At 39.4% G+C, this 21,200-nt stretch overlaps 1 protein-coding gene across 1 annotated transcript in view; it reads left to right on the top strand.

Annotated features, from left to right (window-relative positions):
- The window catches only part of LOC142405234 (vasoactive intestinal polypeptide receptor 1-like), a 29,813-nt gene extending 11,454 nt beyond the window's left edge, over positions 1-18,359 (top strand). The window contains exons 3-13 of the mRNA XM_075492270.1: positions 1,954-2,061; positions 2,799-2,908; positions 5,718-5,815; positions 6,942-7,074; positions 7,512-7,665; positions 9,908-9,968; positions 11,857-11,926; positions 12,801-12,892; positions 13,901-14,030; positions 15,390-15,431; positions 18,171-18,359. Coding sequence (XP_075348385.1) covers positions 1,954-2,061; positions 2,799-2,908; positions 5,718-5,815; positions 6,942-7,074; positions 7,512-7,665; positions 9,908-9,968; positions 11,857-11,926; positions 12,801-12,892; positions 13,901-14,030; positions 15,390-15,431; positions 18,171-18,359 — 1,187 coding nt within the window. The remainder of the gene's footprint in view (positions 1-1,953; positions 2,062-2,798; positions 2,909-5,717; positions 5,816-6,941; positions 7,075-7,511; positions 7,666-9,907; positions 9,969-11,856; positions 11,927-12,800; positions 12,893-13,900; positions 14,031-15,389; positions 15,432-18,170) is intronic.
- Positions 18,360-21,200: the final 2,841 nt, after the last annotated feature.

The raw sequence follows: 21,200 nt of genomic DNA on the forward strand, positions 1-21,200 counted from the left end.
TCTATGTTGCAGACTTTTTAGTCTAAATTGGTTCCACTTTATTCTTGTTGTACAAAGCGGTGTCTAATGAGTGTCATCAGTAGAGTCCAGGGTGCAATTCCTCTCATCTTGAAGTGGATGTGTAAAATAGGTCAATTGAATCAAGCTCCAAAAACGTTTATTTTTCCTCATTCTCTAAAAAAGAAAGAGCCCTGGGTTACTGAAGAAGACTTAAATATCGATGATGTCAACATTACTTGATACAATTCCTACTGCATTTGTCTTGACGGAGTCTCAGGTGACTTGCACAGTCATTAGTCTCTTGAAAACCTTGGTGTGTAAAATGCTCTTGCTGCCTCTGCACTTAGCAGTTTCTCTGATATAAACTGTAGAAGTCACTGGAAATGAAGCAGACTTAAAACATACAGGTTCCACTCCTACATAAGGCCATCTGATTCTGTTTTTTAACCCCACATTGTCAAATATGATGGATCTGTAGACTCAGATCCTCAAAGGTACTATAGTCCCTCTAAGAAGGACCCTTTAAGTCCCTAAGTCTAAATGTGTGGGCCACTGCATGTCTAAGTGGGACTCATATTACCTGACTTCATTCATTTGAAAATTAGCAGCCTAGTGTAGGCTATAATCACCAGAGAGACCTAGGTATTTGCAGCAAGTGATTCATCCTGTCCTCAGAAAGGAGCTGCCAATATATGGGATGAATCATGTGCTGGAAGTCCCTGTCTCTTTCTACTGATTACAGAGGGAATGTAGCTAAGATTAGCTAACATATTTTAGACAATTAAAATTAGAGATAATGAATCAGAGCTTTTATTTTCCCATCTGGCAAATTTGGGATACCAGGACTTTCATCCTCTCAAGGGTGATGTGAAGATAATGCCGCAGGAGAACCTCAGGACTATCCTTTCGGAAGCCAGAGAGTAACTTTGCTTAGCTACAGGCAAGTAATATTGCTTCCACATTTCAGCTCTTGACAATTTTAGATTTGCCTTGTCATCAGTCACAGAGGAAACAGAAAAGAATCAGTGAAAGAAATAACACCTCCCAAATGAAACTCATGCACTGCTTTATAGCCACTTTACGACTATCTAGAGATTAGTTTCGGTTACAGTGTGGTGCTTTTTTATTGGTTCAGGCACCTTTACACGCTGATAATTTTTGTGTGCTGCACCCACACGTACTTGCCAACAGACACTGCATGACCACAGCTTGAGTCTCAATGTGATGCATCTGTGACAAAGCTGTGATTAACTATAACTTCTGAAACCCCTTTTCATCGGACTCATAGCTGGTAGCGTGCTCTGTGTCATCACCTAGCAACCTCCGGTTTAGGGAATCTCGTGAATGCCAACCAGTCAGACCTACTCCTGATGATGATTATTGTATATGATGCCGAGAGATGTTGTTCTAGTTTGGGATGACTCTAATGCCTGTTGAAGTCCATTGTAAAAATGCCATTGATTGCCTAAGACCAGGACTTCAGCCCTTATTTCCTTTAAGTCAGGTGAAATTGGTAGACTTTAAGCATGGAATCAAGAGACTAAGGCTCTTGAGTCTGATGTTTTTCAGTTAGACTCTGAAACCAGTAATGAGAAATCTCAAGTGTTAGTAATTATTCCATATTTTGATTTTGGTGACTTTAGTTTTAACAATAAAGAGAGCTCCAGTTGATTTGACTTTCAGATTGTGTCTGCTTGAATTTTAGGTACATTCTCTCATGAGATAAGGTGGGGGAAGGTCCAGATGGAATGTCAAGTGCATATGTGAGTGACAACATATTCAAGGAGAAGAGGAAAACAATACAATCCTTCACTTGCAGAGCTACATGTCCCGCTATGGCTCTTCTTCATGCATCTGAATTAGTGGGAAAGCCACAGACAATCTCATTATGGAAGATCAACTGTGTGATGTTCTGTGTGTGTTTCTTTATTTAAAGGCACTTTTTTTTTTCAGGATGCACCAGAGATTGGGATGGCCTAACCTGCTGGCCCAGAGCCACTTTTGGGGAAGTGGTTAAAGTTCCCTGTCCAAGATTTTTTGAAGAAATCACCAATATCCACGGCAAGACTTTTTTCTTATTCTTTTTATCCCTAGATATTTTGAAAATAAATTCTAATAATTAAAAATTGAGTAATTTGCTTATTTTCCTGATTCACGTTGCTATTTTATGTCAGCTGACATAGAACAATTATCCAGATACACATCTTGGCTTATGGTCAATATTTGGCGCTCTTCTGTTTTATGTTACTCTATAGTAATTGTCTAGTCTCTTTGGTGGTCTAAAAAATATGGGTAATTGCACTACATTGCTAAGGTTATAACGGAATATAAGTATGTCATAGAATCACTGATTTATAAAGTCATAGAACAATTAATGTTAGAAAGGTCATCTAGTCCAATCCTCCAGTCAGAGCAGGACCAAGTTCAAAAATTGTATCTAAATTCAAAGCTAGATCAGGTGTCCCAGGACGTTGTCCACAAGCGCAAATTATGTTGTAAATGCAGGATAGACTGCATAATTTGATTTCCTCTGTGTAAAAATTGAATTTGAAGAATGAATTTCCTATATGAAATGTAGAAGTTCCACTGTATCTTGAAATGAATGGGAACATCTGTCTCAACTTTTGAAATTTTATATATATATATATATAATATTATGACTCTATACCTAATCTTGCTGAGCTTGACTAGACTTGTAAGTGTCTAAGTTAAGAATCAAACTAGGAATAAAAATTAAGTCAAAACTTAAAGAACACCCCGCTATATAATTCATTCTCTGATATATTTTACCATTAAAGGCTTCCTTCAGAGGAACTGTACACAGGAGGCATATTGGTCAGAACCATTCCCACCATACACCATTGCCTGTGGATTCGATGAAGGTTCCAGTAAAGGGCCTGAGGATCAGGTGAGTTTTTTATTTCCTGCTTGTGGACACCTCCAGAGCACCCTCTTTTGGGTGTGCTGAGTAGCTGGATGCTCCCACACATATGAGTCTTGTCAGAATCCAGTAATTACCCATCTTCAGTGCCAAGCTCAAACTTTTTAGGTATATTTAGAGACTGTTTAATGAATTAGGCTTAATATAAAACAACGAAGTAGCAGGTAGCACTTTTCTCTCTATCCAATTGTCTCCTTTTGGTGTTATTCAGTAGACCCACGGTTAGTTCACTTGTCCTGCCTAACAAAGACTTTGGTTCTCTGAGAGAGGTCATTTGAATCCACATCATGCACTCATCTCCTGGGGAAGCCCTATCAACCAGTCTGTGGGGAATTTTTCAGGGAAAATTCCTTTGGTTCCCTCCTGTTGCTTTTTTTTCCAGATTTTCTTCGAGTCAGAGAAAAAAATTCCATAACTTCATAGCATGGTGGTCAATGCACATCTCTAGGAGGGAACTCTTGGATGCCATTGGGTATTTTCACACTTTATCTTAGGTGTTCAGTGGAGTAGGAAATGAAGCTCTCTTTTTCCTATCTGAAGAGCATCATTAGGTGCTCAATTAGGCTCCAGGGGTGTTTCTTTTTCACCCACATCTTCATATGATTTAAATTTCCATGTTCCTCATCATTGACTTGGCCCCAGGATAGGAATGCCTCATACTGCATTGGTGGTGTTAGTGCCTCAGTGGTGAGCTTTGCCTCACAGCTGAAGGTTTTTGATTAAGAGAGATGTGCTCGCTGCTTCTGCCTCGAGTTCTGACCTTTGCTAAATGGGACAGTTCCAGCATGAAAGAACAAGGGTGTCTCCATCCCATCATCTCCTGTCTGTATGGGGCAAGGCTCACGCATCTTGTACAAATGCACTAGCTCCTAGGGTACATCACTGCCTCCTCCTTCTATTGTGGTATTTTCACAGAAGCAATAGACTGCCTTCAATCTATGAAAGAAAAGGCTAATTCATATAATTCCTTGTGAGTGTTTTTGGTTCTCCAGGCATGAAAGCTCAAACACAGCAGTACTAATTCAGGTAACTGAATCTTTAGGAAGTGTAGACACAATTGGCATCAACTATTTAGCTCCATGAACTTAGAAACTCAAGCACAGCTGTAATAGGCAGTACAGATATCTGGACCTCAATTCCCCACCTGTAAACTGAGAATATTTGTACTTATTTACCCTGTGGGGAAGCTAGAAAGAGAAATGCTTAAAAAACTTCTGGAAAGTTGCTGGAAACCATGCGAACAGTTCAGAAGGGGTGTGGGACTGGTAAGGTGCCATGTATTCTGGTGCACAGTTCTCCAGCCATGGGGCCAGCTGCCATGGCATGGCTCTCACCCACAAGCTGAACTCCTTTACTCTCCAGACCAGGATGGCTTTCTCCAAGCAGTCCCTGGCTTGTGCTAAGCCAGGCATAGTCTGTAGCTGGACTAGGCTGAAATCAAGCGAAGGACTATATTTACGTTTTAACGTTATGGAAGATTTCAGGGCAGAGCTCATGTCTGTGCTGTGGCTGGGTTTAGTTTGTTATTCCAGACAAACCCACAAAGTCGATAAAAGGAAGATAAGATCGGTGAGCTCTACTGCATTGTAAACATAGGGAAGTAGGTGAGAAGAATCCCACTTATATTCTAAGAGAACCACTTGTTTGTATTTTGTATCTGCAGTGAGGACTTATGATGTCTTCTGCATATAGTGTTGGGTTTTTAGCTACCCTGCAAAACCAGATAAAATTCATCAAAATACTTCATTGTTCAATTGAAGAACCTATTTGCTAATTTTCACCTGTGTTTTGAAAATACTGTATAACAGATTAGGACTATTTCAGAAACACCAGGATGATTTCTAGGTTGTCAGGGTTGCATGATTTATTTATGGATCTACTTAAAATTGCTAATCAGTTGTCTCACCCTAGAATTGCTGCCTTTTGGATAAACAGAGTTTGGATCAATTAGAGAACAAAGTGTCCATTGCATTTGCAAGGAGGAAATTTGCCTGGATTCAGATAATTTAGTTTCTTGGGATTTTGAATAATTAGGTGATCTTGTAGTGAATCAGAATAAAATTTGCATAGCTAAAGCGACATAAATATGCTTCATTTTTCTTGGGACATAGGATATTTGAATGTAAAACAAACAAACAAATGAACTATAAAGAATTTATAATGTTACAGTATGCAGCTACTGAATGAACTGCTTGTCCAAAGAATTAAAGACTGCCAGGTTATTTTCTTGGCTGTAACTTTCCTACCTCCGCAGTGTGATGTGACTGTTTCCCAGTGTTTTGGTTTCCTCACCTGCAAAATGCAAGTTTTATTTTTCTTTTAATTATAGCTGTTTATGAAAATTAACACTTATCAAATCAGTGGGAAATGTCCTGTGGGCTAAACAGAGTAGAATCTGGCCCGAGTCTAAAGCGACAGATTCACAAATCACCCATCAGCAAGCTTCAGTGCCCTAGAGTCTTTAGGTACCTATAGGAGAAAATGTAGTTCCTTAAGAAAAGTAACATTTTCCTATTGAACATGCTCAAAGGGGTCACTATTTCACATGAGCCTGTGGGCTGTGGAACCTGTCCATTGTGTAAGGTTATGTAGGATTCAAAAGAAAAAAGGTGTTTTAACGATGGAAGGCAAAACCTGAATCAGATCTTAAGCATGCAAAGCAGCACATAGGTGATGGGACTGACTAGTAAGGGAAAATGTATCTTAGTGAAATAAGCAAACCAGCATGCATGCTGCATAACCACCAGCACTGGTCTGTGTTCTCTTTTTCTCATAGAAATCATATTATTCTGCATTTTGGCGTGTCTACACTGCTGGCTATGCAGCATCAGTGACTTCACTCATTACAGCTCTAATTGTCTTTGCTGCCTTCAGGTAAAAATATATGGTCTCTTTTTCAGGATTTCTTAATATAGCCTCATCCTAATTCCTCTCAAACCCTCTGTGTTTTTGTTTTGTGGGGTTTTTTTATTATTATTTTCAAATCCTTCTCAGACATAACACCGTTGATGGCAATAGGTCCTTCTCTATTCATGTTGTGGCATTTCCCTGCAGATGTTAAAACAATAAAGCTGGCTGGGCAGTCTATCTTAGTCTCTTTAATGACACCATACAGTGGAAATGCTCCAGCCTGTTATCGCTATTAACATAAGATAACTATTCCTCCAGTGCATAGCAGGACATACTCTGCAGAAACTGAATGTCTCGTGTCCCTGGACCAGTAATAAATCTAAACTGTCCATTCCCCCTGTGAAAGACCGTTGCTTCCATAACTGGGAGCTATAGAAAGAGATTTAAAGAAATTTAAATGTCACATTTGATGATGTTGGATATTAGGAAATGGATCCTGGTTTTGATTGGTTCCAATGCACTTGGACAAAAGCCTTGAGCTCACTCTGCACACAGGAGCGCAGAGCAGAGAAGCAGCTTCCTAACGAGAGGATTTGCAGTCTCAAAGGTCATATCACTTAGAGAGAGACCCAGGACCAAGAGGCTGATCTGTGCAAACCTTGAAGGAGATTCCATCAGCTCAAGGTCAAACTGTGGACAGGGCAGTCTACGGAAATGCAGTCTAGGGTAAGGCAGCTACTTCTCTGGCAGCCATCCCACAACCTGCAACTGCCACCTACTCAATACTCTGTTTTCCTCTGGCCAGAAAGGGGCTGAAGAGCCTGTTGCAAGCTTGTTCAACAAAAAATGCTATTTAGAATAATTAAAAGGCATTATTGCAATACAGCCCAAGAGTCCCAGAGTTACTCTCTGCCTCTGGCACCTCCTTTAAATGTGTGGTGATTCAAGGACAATTATACTAGCACTTTTATTAGCTCAAACAGATAGTAACTGCTCTGCTCCCTTGTATCTAGCTCCCTCTTAAACAGTGACAGATCATTTATTTGCTTTGGAAAGTGTCTAAAGGCACCCTCTATTCCTGTCTGAGTTTTGACGAGACCATGATAAATTTCTCTTGAAGAAGAATTTTTGTTTTCTCTTTCCATGTCAGAAAATTCCACTGTACACGGAATTACATCCATATGCACCTGTTTGTCTCCTTTATCCTGAGAGCAATTGCTGTTTTCACCAAAGATGCGGTTTTGTTTGCAGATGAAACTATGGACCACTGCCTAATGTCAACGGTACTAAACTTCACCTCTCTCTAATCCTTGATTTAATGTTTAATTCTTGGCTTGAAGAGAACATGGAGATTTCTTAATCCTATTTCTCTTTAGCTTGCTAGAACTGAAATCTTAAATAAACAATGCTACAGAAACCCAAAGACCAAGTGCTATGGCTACATTCAGCTTTGCTATATGAGGTACAGGTCTGTTGACTCTAATGAAGCTGTAACAATTTCTATCAGTAAAGAATTTCATCTTTAACAGAGGGCTAACATTTCCCTTTCAAAAAACTGAAGTAAAGTCAATTGAAATGATGGAATCCCAAACCTACTGAAATCTTATAATAATTTCTTCATTCTTGTGCCTATACTTGCAGAATTTTGCCTATACTTGCAGAGAAACCAGACACAATGGAGAGTAGACCTAATAGTTTTTTTCTTCTTCTGCATTTCCAGGTTGCTTGTAAGGCTGCTGTGGCATTCTTCCAGTTCAGTATCTTAGCCAATTTCTTCTGGCTTCTTATAGAAGGGATATACCTGCAAACACTGCTTTTGCTGACCTTTGTTTCGGACAGGCAGTATGTATGGTGGTTCATATTTACTGGCTGGGGTTAGTACTGTTTTCCTCTTTGTGTTATTTAGTATTTCTATTTACTTTCAGATCTAGATAAAATGTTTGTTCCGAGATAAAAGGTGCCTATCAAAGGTGCCACCTTTCTGATGAAAGTTGCCCATTCATCCAGTACTACTACATCAAAACCATACCATTATTCTGTCCTTTTTCTTATCTTGTTAGATATCTCCCAGGTAACAAGTGATAGGACAAGAGGAAATGGCCTCAAGTTGAGCCAGGGGAGGTTTAGACTGGATATTAGGAAATTTTTCTTCACCGAGAGGGTTATCAAGCATTGGAACAGGCTGCCCAGGGAAGTGGTTGAGTCCCCATCCCTGGAGGTATTTAAAGGACGTTTGGATGAGGTGCTCAGGGCCATGGTGTAGTGGTGGTTTTTGGCAGTGTTAGGTTTATGGTTGGACTCGATGATCTTAAAGGTCTTTTCCAACCTATATGATTCTGTGATTCTGTGATTCTGTGATATTTAACTGTTCAAAACTTTGAAGGAGAGGATAGGATGGATTACTAGAAGCACTATGATATGCCTAGTCGAAAGACTACAGCATTCGTCTTTATGATTGGAATTAATTTCATGCAACTACAGTAATTTAAAAGTTAGCCATCTAATCTAAACTATCTCTCCAGGTTTCTCCTGCAGTCAGTAGAGTGAGGTATGCATGCTGTGGTGGTGATTAATCTAGTCCTCAAGAAGATGAGTAATGTGGCTGGATCACATCCTGGAAACATGTTGCCTTCCTCCACTGACTAAAGAAGTTTGGGTGACTAACTTTAAGTTGACATTTGCTTTTACTAAGCAGAATTAGAAGATTGATCTTAAATCTTGTTGAGTTCAGGCCTAGGAATCAAAAAATTCTACTTTTTCCAGAAGCCTTCTCGCTTTAGGGAATCTTTTGAGCTTATATAGCAATTAAAATTAACTCTGATTTTTAGAATAAGTGCATGTAATACATAAAATTTCATTCACTGCAGAGAATTGTTTATTGTGACTCTCAGATATTCTTGTACCTCATCTTGGCTGTTTTGAAATGGAGGAACCCAAATTGAGTGGTTACATGAGATTTTTGTCTTAGGAGTGAAATTCAAATTCTCATGAAGTAAATAGTAATTTATAGTAATTTATCCTTCATCTTCAGATTCTCAGACTTTTTTTATGTAATTAAATATTAAGAGTCTGAATTTTATAAAGGGGATGTTAGTTTGGATCTATTCCAATTACGATACCCTGAAACTAGGTGCTTAGACCTTGATTAATCACAGCTAACTTAAGATAGCACAGGAAACACCTCAGTTAATAATATAGTAATCCTCATCTCCTCCTATAGTCAATGGAAAGTGAGAGACATCTCAGGGGCAACTCAGATCTTAGGTGATATGGATATAAATATTTCTCTTGATTAATTGAAAAGGCAACTTGAATTGCATATGGTCCCAGCTTAAAGGCCTTGAACAAAGGTCTAAAATTAGGACAGACAACTTCTGAGCCTTTCCTACAGATCTCAAATGATACTTAGAAAGATATTACCTATATTTCCTTAGATTTATCAGTGAAAATGTCACCTGCTTCAGATGAGAGTCCCTTTTGTGGCAGCTTTGAAAGTCACTTAGTCTTTGGAAATTTGCTTCCACAGAATGAGAGCAAAAGCAATTGCTAGTTTATAGATCTGATTAAAAAAAAAAAAAATGCAGAAGGATAAGCAGTGACAAAGTGAGGCTAGAAATCACCAATTCATGGATTTAGCTAAATTTTCATGGAATGCTCATCAGCTGATGAGTCTAGAGTGATTAGTAGAGGCTCCTTAGGACAAAAATGTGAACTCTTCCAGCTAGTGTAGAGAGTTGCATGCTAGCCACAATTCAAAAGATAAAAGAGCTTTAGCTAAATAAGTGATTCCTCCAGCTTCACAAGTGCTCGTAATTAATATCCAAACCTTCAAGTAATTCTTAGCTGTTATTTTTTTAAAAGATAGTTTCACAGCATCCCCTATTCTCCTTTGTTTTTATTTCATTCTTCTGCTTTTTTTTTTTTTTGGTCCTTTTTTTTTAATTTCCCTGAACAGTGAGTTAAGCTCTTTCATAAAGTTATTTAAAATTGTCTGGCCCATTGTTTGACCTTTAGTGTACATCCAATCTGCTGCACTGTGAACCTTCTTGGAATAAAGTTTCCATGGGCACAGTATTCAAAACAATTATGTTGTGTGTTCCATGTTTAATTGTCCAGGAGCTCCCGCTGCTGTGATGTTTGCTTGGGTCCTCACAAGAATCCATCGACAAAATACCGGGTAAGTTAGAGCTTGGATAAGGAAGCCAAGGACATCCTATTTTGTATTGTATTTTGATTTGCTGGTGGGGAAAAAATAGATACAAAAAACCAGGAAAACAAAAGATATTGTTCCAAAGTTGTGCCTCTAATCTTTAAACTTCATACACAAGTGAGAAAATAATTTTAAGTCTTCTGATTTTGATGTGCATATATGGAGTAATAAAACCTGGAAATATCATAGTAGGCATTGAAATTTCATTTAGTTTCCTAATGCCCAGTCCTTGAAATAATTATATTTTAAGAAAATCACTACTTCTGTATAAAATCAGCCATAAATTACTAACCCTAATCTCTTCAAATAAGTACCTCCCAAACAAACACATTGTGTCCTGATAAGTAGTTTCTTCTTTCATTTCCACTCAGTTCTTTGCATCTTTTTTTTTTCCTTTATTTTTATCTTTTAACATGAGAGCCAGGTATAAAGCAGATGATTGTTTACTAAAAGCTGCCCTGAAAGCCTTCAGGTCATTTCACATGGATGATCAGTTGGAAAAGATATTATTTTACACCTACCTGCTCAGGCCTCAGATTAATGATGTAGAAGCAGTAAGTTCTAAGGTCCACCACATTTGGCACATCCTATTTTCCTTTCTTTATATTACTGCAGTGCATCTGCAGAAGAAGTTCTCCACTGTAATGTTTCATAAGTGGAAGTGGTCGGACCTTTCCACATCATGTGCTTCCTTTTTGTAGCCGGGTGAGGTGCAAGGAAGATTTCATTTTTCCTCTTTTCCTACTGCTCCTCTTCCAAAGAATTGCTGGCTTTATCTGTTGGATCTGTAGCAGAAGAATCTGGCACAAGATACTCCAGTTACGGAGAGAGTTCAGAGAACAGTGGAAAGCAGGAACAAGAGCTCCAACAAGTTCTCACAGGCTTAAAGAGGGGGCTGAAAAGTGTCTGAAATTCGGGTGCTCTTCCAGCAAAGTGCCTACCTGCTCAGTTTACTTCTCTGCTGTATTTTAGATGTCCACTTTAAGATGAGATTAATTGTGTCCTGCTGTATTGATGTCCTTTGACTGCAAAGGAAAGGAAGTTGAATAGATGAAGATGTCTACACAGTCAGATGAATCTCATTGCAGATCCTCCATTCATTTGGTTGCTCTTCTAATATTAGATACATAAACAAACTACAGTATCAGAATCACTCATCTTTTACCTAATAGCCTAGTAAGCCAAGTTCTTCAGACAGCTGGTCTGAAAATTGCTCACATTGCAAAGATACACTCAGGCCTGCTGGGATAAGCCACCATCTGTAAGCTTTATCGTTATGCAGCCAAATATCCTGTGTCACAAAACCGGAAGGGAAAATACAAGAAGAGGGAGCATGATGTAACCTAGCATGTATGGCACTTGACTGGAGGGAGCTAAGCTGGACTGTTACTGATGTTAAATGCATGAAAGCCTCAAAACAAGGACCAAAAGCCCATTCTGCTCTCTCCCTTCAGGGTACCTTTACTAGGGCTCTAGATTTTTCTTGCCTATTTCCTCATGACCCCAAAGTCATTACTTCTGTGGATGCACAGTAGTTTAGTCTCTGATTTGTACCCTGTAAAACAGTCACTTTTTCAACAGAAGAGCAGGAAAGAAACCTGAAAATACAAATGTGTGTTTCTTGACTTTGTTTTGGTTCTTCAACCCTTGCCTCTTACTGAATAAACTTCCTTTCAATTGGGCTGCACAGAGACTTTTAGAGTGGTATCAGGGTACGAGTAATGGCAAGGGCCTTTAAATAGTGATTTAAAACTTAGTGTCCATCCCTTTCCTATTCTGTGACAGAAATACCTTCATGTGTTGGGAAAAGCTCACATGGGATAGATAACATGACTGCTTTTGTTTGCTGTTTCAGATGTTGGGATGATGATGAAAATGGAGTGGTGTTATGGATCATCAAAGGCCCCATTCTGCTAACTGTATTAGTATGTTTTTTCATTTTGTCTTGAGTATCTTTTGAAATGTGAAAGCTAAGTTAGTGTCTCCTTTCAGTAAGCTGGGAGAAAAGCAATAGCACATGCTATGGTATTGAATTTAAAATAGTTGGAATTTATTGTATAGCATGTGGTTTTGTTGCTGTTGTTTTTGTTGGTTTTTTTGGGGGTGTGTGTCCCCTCAAACACCCTAAATCACCATCTAAAGGGTAAACCCTATATTTTCGAGAGTCATGCTAGGACATAATGGAATCACCTCGATACCTCCATTCCACATACCATAGTTGTGTCTGTGTCTCTGTAAGTCATTTCTGAAGAAAGGCAATCCATATTGGCAAGACTCTTAGATAATATGAAGCTAGTTTAATGCAAGAAATACATATAGTTCATTTTATCTAGTATATTTTTAAAATGAGTTCTTACGATGTAAACTTAAGACAAAAAAATCTCCCTTATGCACACATTCATTCCATCTAAATTTAGGGAGAAAACAGTATGTCATTTAGGACTGTATCTGTTATAATCCCTGTCATAAACAATGAAGGGAATGGGGGGGACTATTTAGACCTTGTAAGATCTGCGAGGTGCTGACAGTGAATACTAGAACTTGATATCAGACAGAAACCGATATTGAGATATGTAGGTCTATATTCATTCAACATAACTTTCAGCATATCTTTATGTATAACTATATACTGGTGGGAAAATAATACTATTTCTAATGCTATTGATTTGATCTGAGAGCAGATCTTCACTGGTTTATACCAGTGCAATTCCTATAACTGGGAATTTTCAGTTAATTTGTATCAACTGAAGATATGTCTTGATTTGTAGTAAGTTTACAGATTTTGTCTTGTCTTTCCAGATTAACTTTATTATATTTATTAATGTGATCAGAATTCTAGTCCATAAATTGAAATCTCAAGAGGGAGGAGGGAGCCATTCAAGCCACTTTGTGTAAGTATTTCTGGGTTTCTTGATATTGACCCGTTCTAGCTGCGATAAGAGATGTTTTATGGGCAGGAGCACAAAATGTTCTACTCCTAACTAATAGAAAGAGAAATGCCCAGAACAAATAACAATGTAAACTTTCCTTTTCATCCCAAATATCTTGTCTCTTTTACTTCAGGGGGAGGAGGGTGGGGTGGATGTGTTGGGGACAATGAGAAAAGTAAAATATAAAGTATTACAACTCCAACAGAACCCAGCTTGAAAGTGTAAACACTAAATGTCAGGTAATGCATCCATCTCACTTCCAATCCTTTCCACACAAATGGCCACACAGAGAGAGATGCAGATAATTTTCTTTAAATTCTTAACTGTAATATGATGCTGACGTTCTGGTAACTGAACCTAGTCCTTCCTGTTTATGATCCCCTTCACAATCAATGAGGATTTCATCAATGCCGTCAGAGGACTCTAGCGAGCTATTTGACTCATCCTAAGATATGTAGGTATGGCTGTTGGTTATGGCACAGGACCTAGCGTAAACCTGTGCCCTTCTGGAGTGAGCCGAAGGCCAAGCAGAATACCCTAGGACATCAGCAGTGGCTCTCACACCACCATTTAAGCAACTGAATCAAGTCTTATGGACAGTGATGATTAGATCTCCATTGACAGTTTTGGACATTGAGACACTTATATGGGAGATACCTACATGTGATTGAGATTAGTCTCAGGAGAGTAGATGAGAGTACTTAGGTTGGTGCCCCTGTTTTTGCATGTATAGCAGGGAGAAGAACCCTTAAAGGTCAATCCAGAACAATTGCATGTTGATTTGTTCATCTTTTTTCACCAGGTGTTGATGGTGGGAGTGGCGGAAAGTAATCTTCCTATAACTTTGTTGGATGTAGTTGCCTCCATTCTGGAGCTGTCCTCTGTATTAAAATTTGTTCCCACATATAATTGCTATCAGTAATTCCATATTTCTAACAGTGCATTGTTCTTTAATTCTTGGTTTGTCAGGAGACTTGCTAAATCCACGTTACTCTTGATCCCCCTCTTTGGAGTGCACTACATTGTATTTGCATTTTTCCCAGAAAGCACTGGTCTGGAAGCTCGCCTTTATATTGAGCTGGGCTTGGGTTCTTTTCAGGTAAGATGGACAAAATGTTTATCAGTCCTAAGAGGTGTGGGCTGAAACGCCACACGCTCAGGATTTTTACATTTTATGTTGGTTATTAAAGCAGGTGTTAATAATGTGTCTAAATTCAGCACACACATTCCATCTTATTCCTTCACAAGCTCTTTCTGTTGTTTGTTCTCTTACCTTGTTATTTGAAATCTCACACTAGTTTTGAGTTCTGACTCAGACTTCATATTAATAATCACAAAAAAATACATCTAACCTTATTGAATAACAGTGACTGAGTACCATGAAGACCAACCTATGGATTAAGGTGAGCTGATTGAAACTAATTCCACTTATAATAAAGGTGATGATAAGAAGACTGAAAAAATAAGGATAATGTATAACAACCTGTTCTGCCCTTACCCTTTAGCAGTAATGAATCCATCATGTTAATACTTCTTCATTTCTTTTATTTTGCTATACCACTGTTCAGAACAATATCTTGGATTTGAGGGGGCCAGGGCCTGGGTATGGTACACTTTGTAATAAATAGCAGAGGCCTTTTTCCTTCCCCTTTCCCCTGTACCCCACAACAGCTTGTCCATGTTCCTTTGTGTTGAAAATTATCCCTCTTCTTTTCTTACCTCTCAACCGTGGCTGGACACTGTTTGGGAAAATACTTGTTGGCCTGACACAAAGCTGTGTCATGGACCACGCTGACATTTTAACAACATGTAGAAGCAAAGGTCAGTGTTCGGGGCTGCGCCTTGTTCAGTTTACTAATACAGATGTAGTCTAACACTGTCCAGTGTTTGCCTGTGTTTGCACAGCCTGTAAAATGACTTGGCTTCTGGCTGACGAACACTCCCCCAGACAATGCCTGACTGTAGTTCTGGGTGAATATGAACCCAAGACCTTTCCCAATAGGTTTGTTTTGTACACAGCCGTCGTCTTGTGAGTGAAATAAGATAGTTTAAGATAAACTTTACTTTTGCAGTAAAGATGCAAAACAAGAGCAGGTTCTCACCCTGTAAATATAAGGTTTATTTATTACTGTAAATATAGACTTGAACAAGACAGAAGTCCCTGCTACCTTATCTGAGGAAGAACTTGTTTGTAGGATACAGTAGACAGTAAGTTAGTCCTTAGTGTCTCCATACAAGGTCAATAATAGACATACAGTGTCGCCAGTCCGTTGAGGAACTTAATCCTATTATGAAAACCTGATAAATAGTGCCACATCACCTACATTCCAATGGAACAACGGAAAATAGGTATTTTTGTTGCCTTACTCAAATTTTGAATGAAACCTTATGTCTTTCTCTGATTCTGTGCTTTAAATCCTGATGGTTGGCTTTTTTCTCCCTACTCTCCCTGTCCTAGGGTTTTGTTGTCGCTCTTCTATATTGCTTCTCAAATGCAGAGGTAAGTAGCAAGTACGGAAGTTTATCAAAACCTTTTAAACTCATGGGCCTCTCTTCTTCTTTTATTTTCCTCCCTATTTCCAGAACAGATCTGTTCCTTGATCTGCTCCTGAAAGCATGAAATACCCATATGTCTTTTTCCCCTGGTACCTTTGTTGACTTTATTTGTATTCATACAGTTCTGACAGAAGGACACAAAATAAGCTTTGAAGCAATGACCCTTAACAAATGGTTGGTGACTTTCCTGTCAGGGGACTTTTTTCTGCTTTATGTCCTATAGCTATCATGATGATGTCTCAATGGAAAGTTTGTAACACTCCTTACTTTCTTTAGGTTTATTTATCCTAGTGAGTTTCTTCCCTTTCCCTTTCCCTTTCCCTTTCCCTTTCCCTTTCCCTTTCCCTTTCCCTTTCCCTTTCCCTTTCCCTTTCCCTTCTCCAGGGCAGCCTGTGTGTTTTCAGGAGTTTTGTTCGAACACTTTTTTTCCTGTTTTTTGTAACATTGTTAGAATTTTGATAAATTCGCTGTAGTACATTTTGGAGAGCCTGTCATTTTAAAAACTAACAGCTTCCCACAGAAAGGAGGAAAGTTATCTGGATTTCCTTGTGTAAATACTGTATGGATTGCCAGAATTTGCTTGCACTTTCCCCAAAAGCCATGAAACAAGAGCTGTGAGAAAATGTAAAAACATATCCACATCCTCAGAAAAGTGTGTAGGTTAGATGAGAAGAATGACCCACTAACGGTGCCTCAGTCTCCCCACTAGCTTACACTGAACATTTTCATAGAGGTGGCTAAATGCAGGTGAAATTAATCCTACCCAAGGATGAATGATGCCTAAAATACATTTGTTACTTAGGAAAACAACTTCTAATGGCCATTTTAGTGCTGTTCTGAGAGAGCGCCTTCAGGACTAACTGTAAATACAGAATGCTCTACTTCCCACCTGCCTTCTGTCTGCATAGACTCCTTGCCAACAGCCTTTAATTATCTTGCATATTGTACCTCGCAACACACAAATGTACTAGGTGTTAAAAAAGGGTCAGGCAGAGAGTGATCTCTGGCCCCAAGACTAAGTGGTACGGGTTGGCTTGCATCCATGCTGCTTAGGGATAACTGCTTCTGGAGCAGATTGGCCACTCATTACAACTTGGCAGTGGATCCCTCCTGCATCTGTTATGGTTCCCTGCAATCACCAAAACTAATATTTTCTCTGTGTGTGTTCCTTCAGTTTTAAGTATCTGCAACAATATGAGAGACTGTGCTGCTGCCAAACAGGGTGGTATCTGTATGAGATGAAGCTGGTATTGTATGTCCTGTTTTTTGGAATAAGGTACACAGGAGCATTGAAGGGCCTGGAGCTTGCTGGGATAGTACTGGAGTACTGGGTTGGTGGACAAAGGCTCCTTTTATTTACTAGAGTCTTGAAAGCCCAGAGGGCATGTTCTATCCATACTTGATGTCGCACACTGAGACTGGCATGTCTGTGTCATTAACAGAGAGAATAAAGGCAGAATAGGGGCCACCTCAACGATAAATATTGCCAGTGACTTTCAAGGAGCCCTGATGTCCAAGATGTACTTCTGCATGTCCCACCCTCCTTTCTGTGCATCTCTGTAGGGCCAGTACCTAGTAGAGGATTAGATAATAGAATTACTAGATTAATTCCTAAATTCAAAGTACTTAAATCACATTTGTCCATACATACATCCCCTGTGACAATTAATAGTTTCACTAAACAGTTTATTTCTGCATTTAATTTGGAGTGAGTTTGTGCTAACGGTGCTACAACTATAACACTGTCATAGATTTTCAGTACTAATGACAGCCACAGAAGATGGCAGCTATGTGGTTAGAAGCATTTGACACATCTTCTTAGTTTAGGATGGGATTTGTAAATGACTTTGTAGACATTCAGGAGAGCCACCCCCTCGCGGGAGAACCAGAGGGAGATGAAGGTGAATGTCAACAGAGGTACCAGGGCACAGCGAGCAATTAATCCACAGGAGCCGATTGCTCGTGTGAATGGTGGCAAGGACTGGGTGTTTCCTGCACCTGCTTGCTCTCCCCCTGCTACAGCTTTGAGTGTAAGCTGCTTTATGTAGGGCAACAGAACCTACTTTCCCACTGTCCCCTACTTTCCCACTGTCCCCTCACCCCGGTTCCAGTAGTGTCAATAGCAGGCTGTGGACCTCTAGGGTTGTTCAACCTACCTGTTGTGTGTCAGATGGTAAAAAAATTAGTTTTGCCTACGCTTTTGAGGATCCCTGAGACCTCTCGCAAATGTAATATGTGTTCAAGTCGATTCAGTATCTTCAGAGTCAGTAAGGGATCTTTAAGAGATATTACAATCTGGATAAACTGAAAGGCAGGAGAAGGACCCTTATTGCACATAGCAGGTCACAGCAAGGAGGCACAGAAGATTCAGTATGAGGAAAATAGAAATTATACAAAAAGGTAGAAATATTTATGAAGCAGACATACAACAATAAACAAAGAAACGGTAGTCAAAAAATTCCCTATCATCCCCTGAATTTTGAAAATTAAGTCTGTTTATTTTCAAAAGTGAATAGGGACATAGTTTAAGTTCTAAAAATGTGTTAAGGCTTAATCCTGATTGTTTTGAGTGCCTTCATGCATCTGGGCTAAGTAGTCAGGCAGACATTTTGGCATATTTTACCTTCAATGCCCACTAAGTTTAAATTTTCTGATTCTTTGTTTTTAAATTCCTTTTCTATAGGTTCAAAGTGAACTGAAGAAACAACTGTGCAAATGGCAGTATCAAGAATACCTGAACTTCACACACAAACACGGGACTTTGTCCAGAGAAAACAGTCCAGTCAACTATGTCACTCAGTTGTCACTGCTTGAAAAAATCAGTCCAAAAAGGAAAACATCTGTGTACCAGAATGGGGTAACTTCTGTCTGAGCTTTTCTAGCAGGATGAATTGCTGTGACATGGTAACATACTACCTAAGAGATGGCCAGCTTGGATCCTTCGTGGCTTTCCATAATGCCAAGAGCCTTCTGCGAGCTGCTTTTCTCACCTGGTACAGATCAGTCTCACAACCCTGGTTCTATCTCTCTTTAAGCACAAAAAATCCACTTGTTTTGTTGTAAAAAGCCAGACCTTGAGCTTGTGTGAATCAACAGGTTAGCACCCAAAAAACCCCAATTACATTAATTCCTGCCAGGCCCAACATGTTTGTCACGCCTTTGTTAGTGTTTCCCGAAATTTCCCGTTTTCAAGACCACTATTCCTAATCTTCATTTGAAAGAGTTATGTGGTGGCAAAGGTTTGCCATAACGATTAGTGATGTTTTACTAGTTGTTTTGAGACAACTTAAAGGGGATTACACACAGAAACTTGCTAAGCACCTACCTATAGAGCAGCAACCTCCTTTAAAAGGAATCTCAAGGTGCCTCAAGAGTGACACAAAAAAAGAACGAGTTACATTATGTGCTTGGGTTTTTTTCTTCCATGCCTGTTGAACAGAGATTAAATTCGGCCAGAAGACCCCAAGCCCTTTCTTGTCCATGGGAAAACATGGAGTAGCTGAACATTAGGCACATTATGTGTGTATGAAGGAAGAACATAGAGCAAACCCAATGCAGTATGCCAGCTGGGTTACCCTGAGCTCAGAATGACTTACAGACTTACTCTTAGTGCCCAGATGCTGGTCCTTGTGTAGCTGGAACAGATCTTCTGCCACCTTGAAGGCTGGCTGGATCCATCAATGAAATACACAATTAAACTGTGCTTTTGTGGTTTTTTTGGGACCTTCCTTTGAGGACTAATCTGCTGTGATTGCTGTGATTATCTCAGTCCTGCCCATCATTTCTCAACTCATTATCACTCCACTCAATGATGATTCTGGGATTAGAATTAACAACACAGCAGTGTGGTCTAGTGAAGCAAAGTATGGTCTAGTAAAACAGAGCAAACTGATGTTGTGCTTGCATCACTTCTTTGGGTGGCCTTCCTCTTTCTTCAGGACTGAGTTGGACTTTACCTCAAACTCTCCAGAAGTAAAGAAAGGGCATACAAGGTACACTAGACACAGCTATAGTTCCCTTCAAGATAGGACCATTCCCAGGAGAACCTGCATTTAGACTTGAAAGCACTGCTAGGGACCATGGCCATTCAAGTACATGCTGGCTTTCTGTGAAGTGCAATACCAGTTTAGCTTTAAAAAGTAGCGCTCCAGTCCCTCATTTTGCTCTACTCTTGGTTATTTGTTTAGACCAGGAGACATTTGACTTCGTGGAAACCTTTGTTGATTTTAGGTGCTTCATCTCTAGTTCCATTATTAGAGCAGAGATGAATTGTCCAGATTTCTATAAATATGATTCAGATCAGTCCTTTATTAATTAGGTATTTAACCTATCTGTCCCAATGAATCAGATGTCCTCTATAAGGGGTTGTTTTGTCTATTCTGACATCCTTATCAGTTTTCCTTGTAAAAGTAACCTTTGCTCCTGTGTTGTTTAGGTTTGCTGCCTAGTATAGTGATGTGAACACATTTGTACGATGTACATCTATAAAATGCAAGTGATAATTACAGCTGCTGTGAGTTTGTAAATTTTAATTATGTCAGTTTGTATATTTCATTTGAGACTTTATAAAAAAAGGACGATCTTATAATTGTGTTTACTATGGATACAGTTTTGAAGCCAATGAATATGTACAATTTTGAACTTTTCATCCAAGAAAAGGTTTACATTGCATGATCCTACAGCCTGAGTGAATGCCCCACGCTCCTTCCAAGACACCATCACTAAGATATAGGTCTGTGGTACCCCGCTTCTATCCATGTTTGAGAGAGGACCGTTAGTTCAGGTATCTGACTACTTCTAAATGTTTTCTTGAGGAAATAGTTGTGGTAAACATTATTGAGTTGTCTACATGAAGGAATTGACCCATATCTCTTCATCTGCCTTTGGAGAGGAACAGAGTTGGAGTGAATTATGCTTTTGCTTTTGGCTGACCTGGGAACATGTCTTCAAAAAATAACCTGGCCTGAGGCTTTATGTTATGGAGATTTCTTCTCCCAGTACAATCTCCCCTTTACTTTCTCTCCCACCTAACTGCATCGTTTATTTGGTGTATGTATCAGTCTTGTTGTGTCACACAGCAATTCCCACTTCCCAGCTGAGCTCCCAGGATGGCCTGCATTTGACTTGAAGACCACTGTTCTCACTATATGTCCTCTTCCTTTATTACTGGGAAGCTTCTTTGCTGGACCAAGGATCCAGAGGAAGGAGAAATGATGGCAAAGAAAGGTGATAAGGTCCCAGTACACCATGAAGGATCTTTCCATCAGTCATTCAGTGTTCAGTCTCCTCATAAAAAATTCAACAGCTCTAGCAACCCCCCCATTCCTACCAGACCCTGCAACCTAGTTTGTACCCATATACCATCACCATGCACATTCAGCTTGCATCAACTCCCCAGATATCCCCTTTTGCCTCAAGCTCTTTCCAGTCACCTTTACAACTCATCTCACAGAGATCCAACCCAATGCCTCAAAAGTTCTCCAGCAACTTCAGCAATACACCAGCCACCTGCTCTGCCTGTCCTTTGTCCAAAATGTCCCTGCATCCCTCCCAATGCTATTAACACTTTCAAGTCTTTTACTTTTCAAACATTTTGGATCAGGATGTGTAAGTCATAAGCTGGAATCAAGGGCTATATGAAGTTATTCTGCGTATATGCAAAGCCACTATTTACATAGTTTCTATAAAGGGCACACTTGGAACAACCTGGTGA

The sequence above is a fragment of the Mycteria americana genome, chromosome 2, assembly GCF_035582795.1.
Source record: "Mycteria americana isolate JAX WOST 10 ecotype Jacksonville Zoo and Gardens chromosome 2, USCA_MyAme_1.0, whole genome shotgun sequence".
Classification (NCBI taxonomy): domain Eukaryota; kingdom Metazoa; phylum Chordata; class Aves; order Ciconiiformes; family Ciconiidae; genus Mycteria; species Mycteria americana.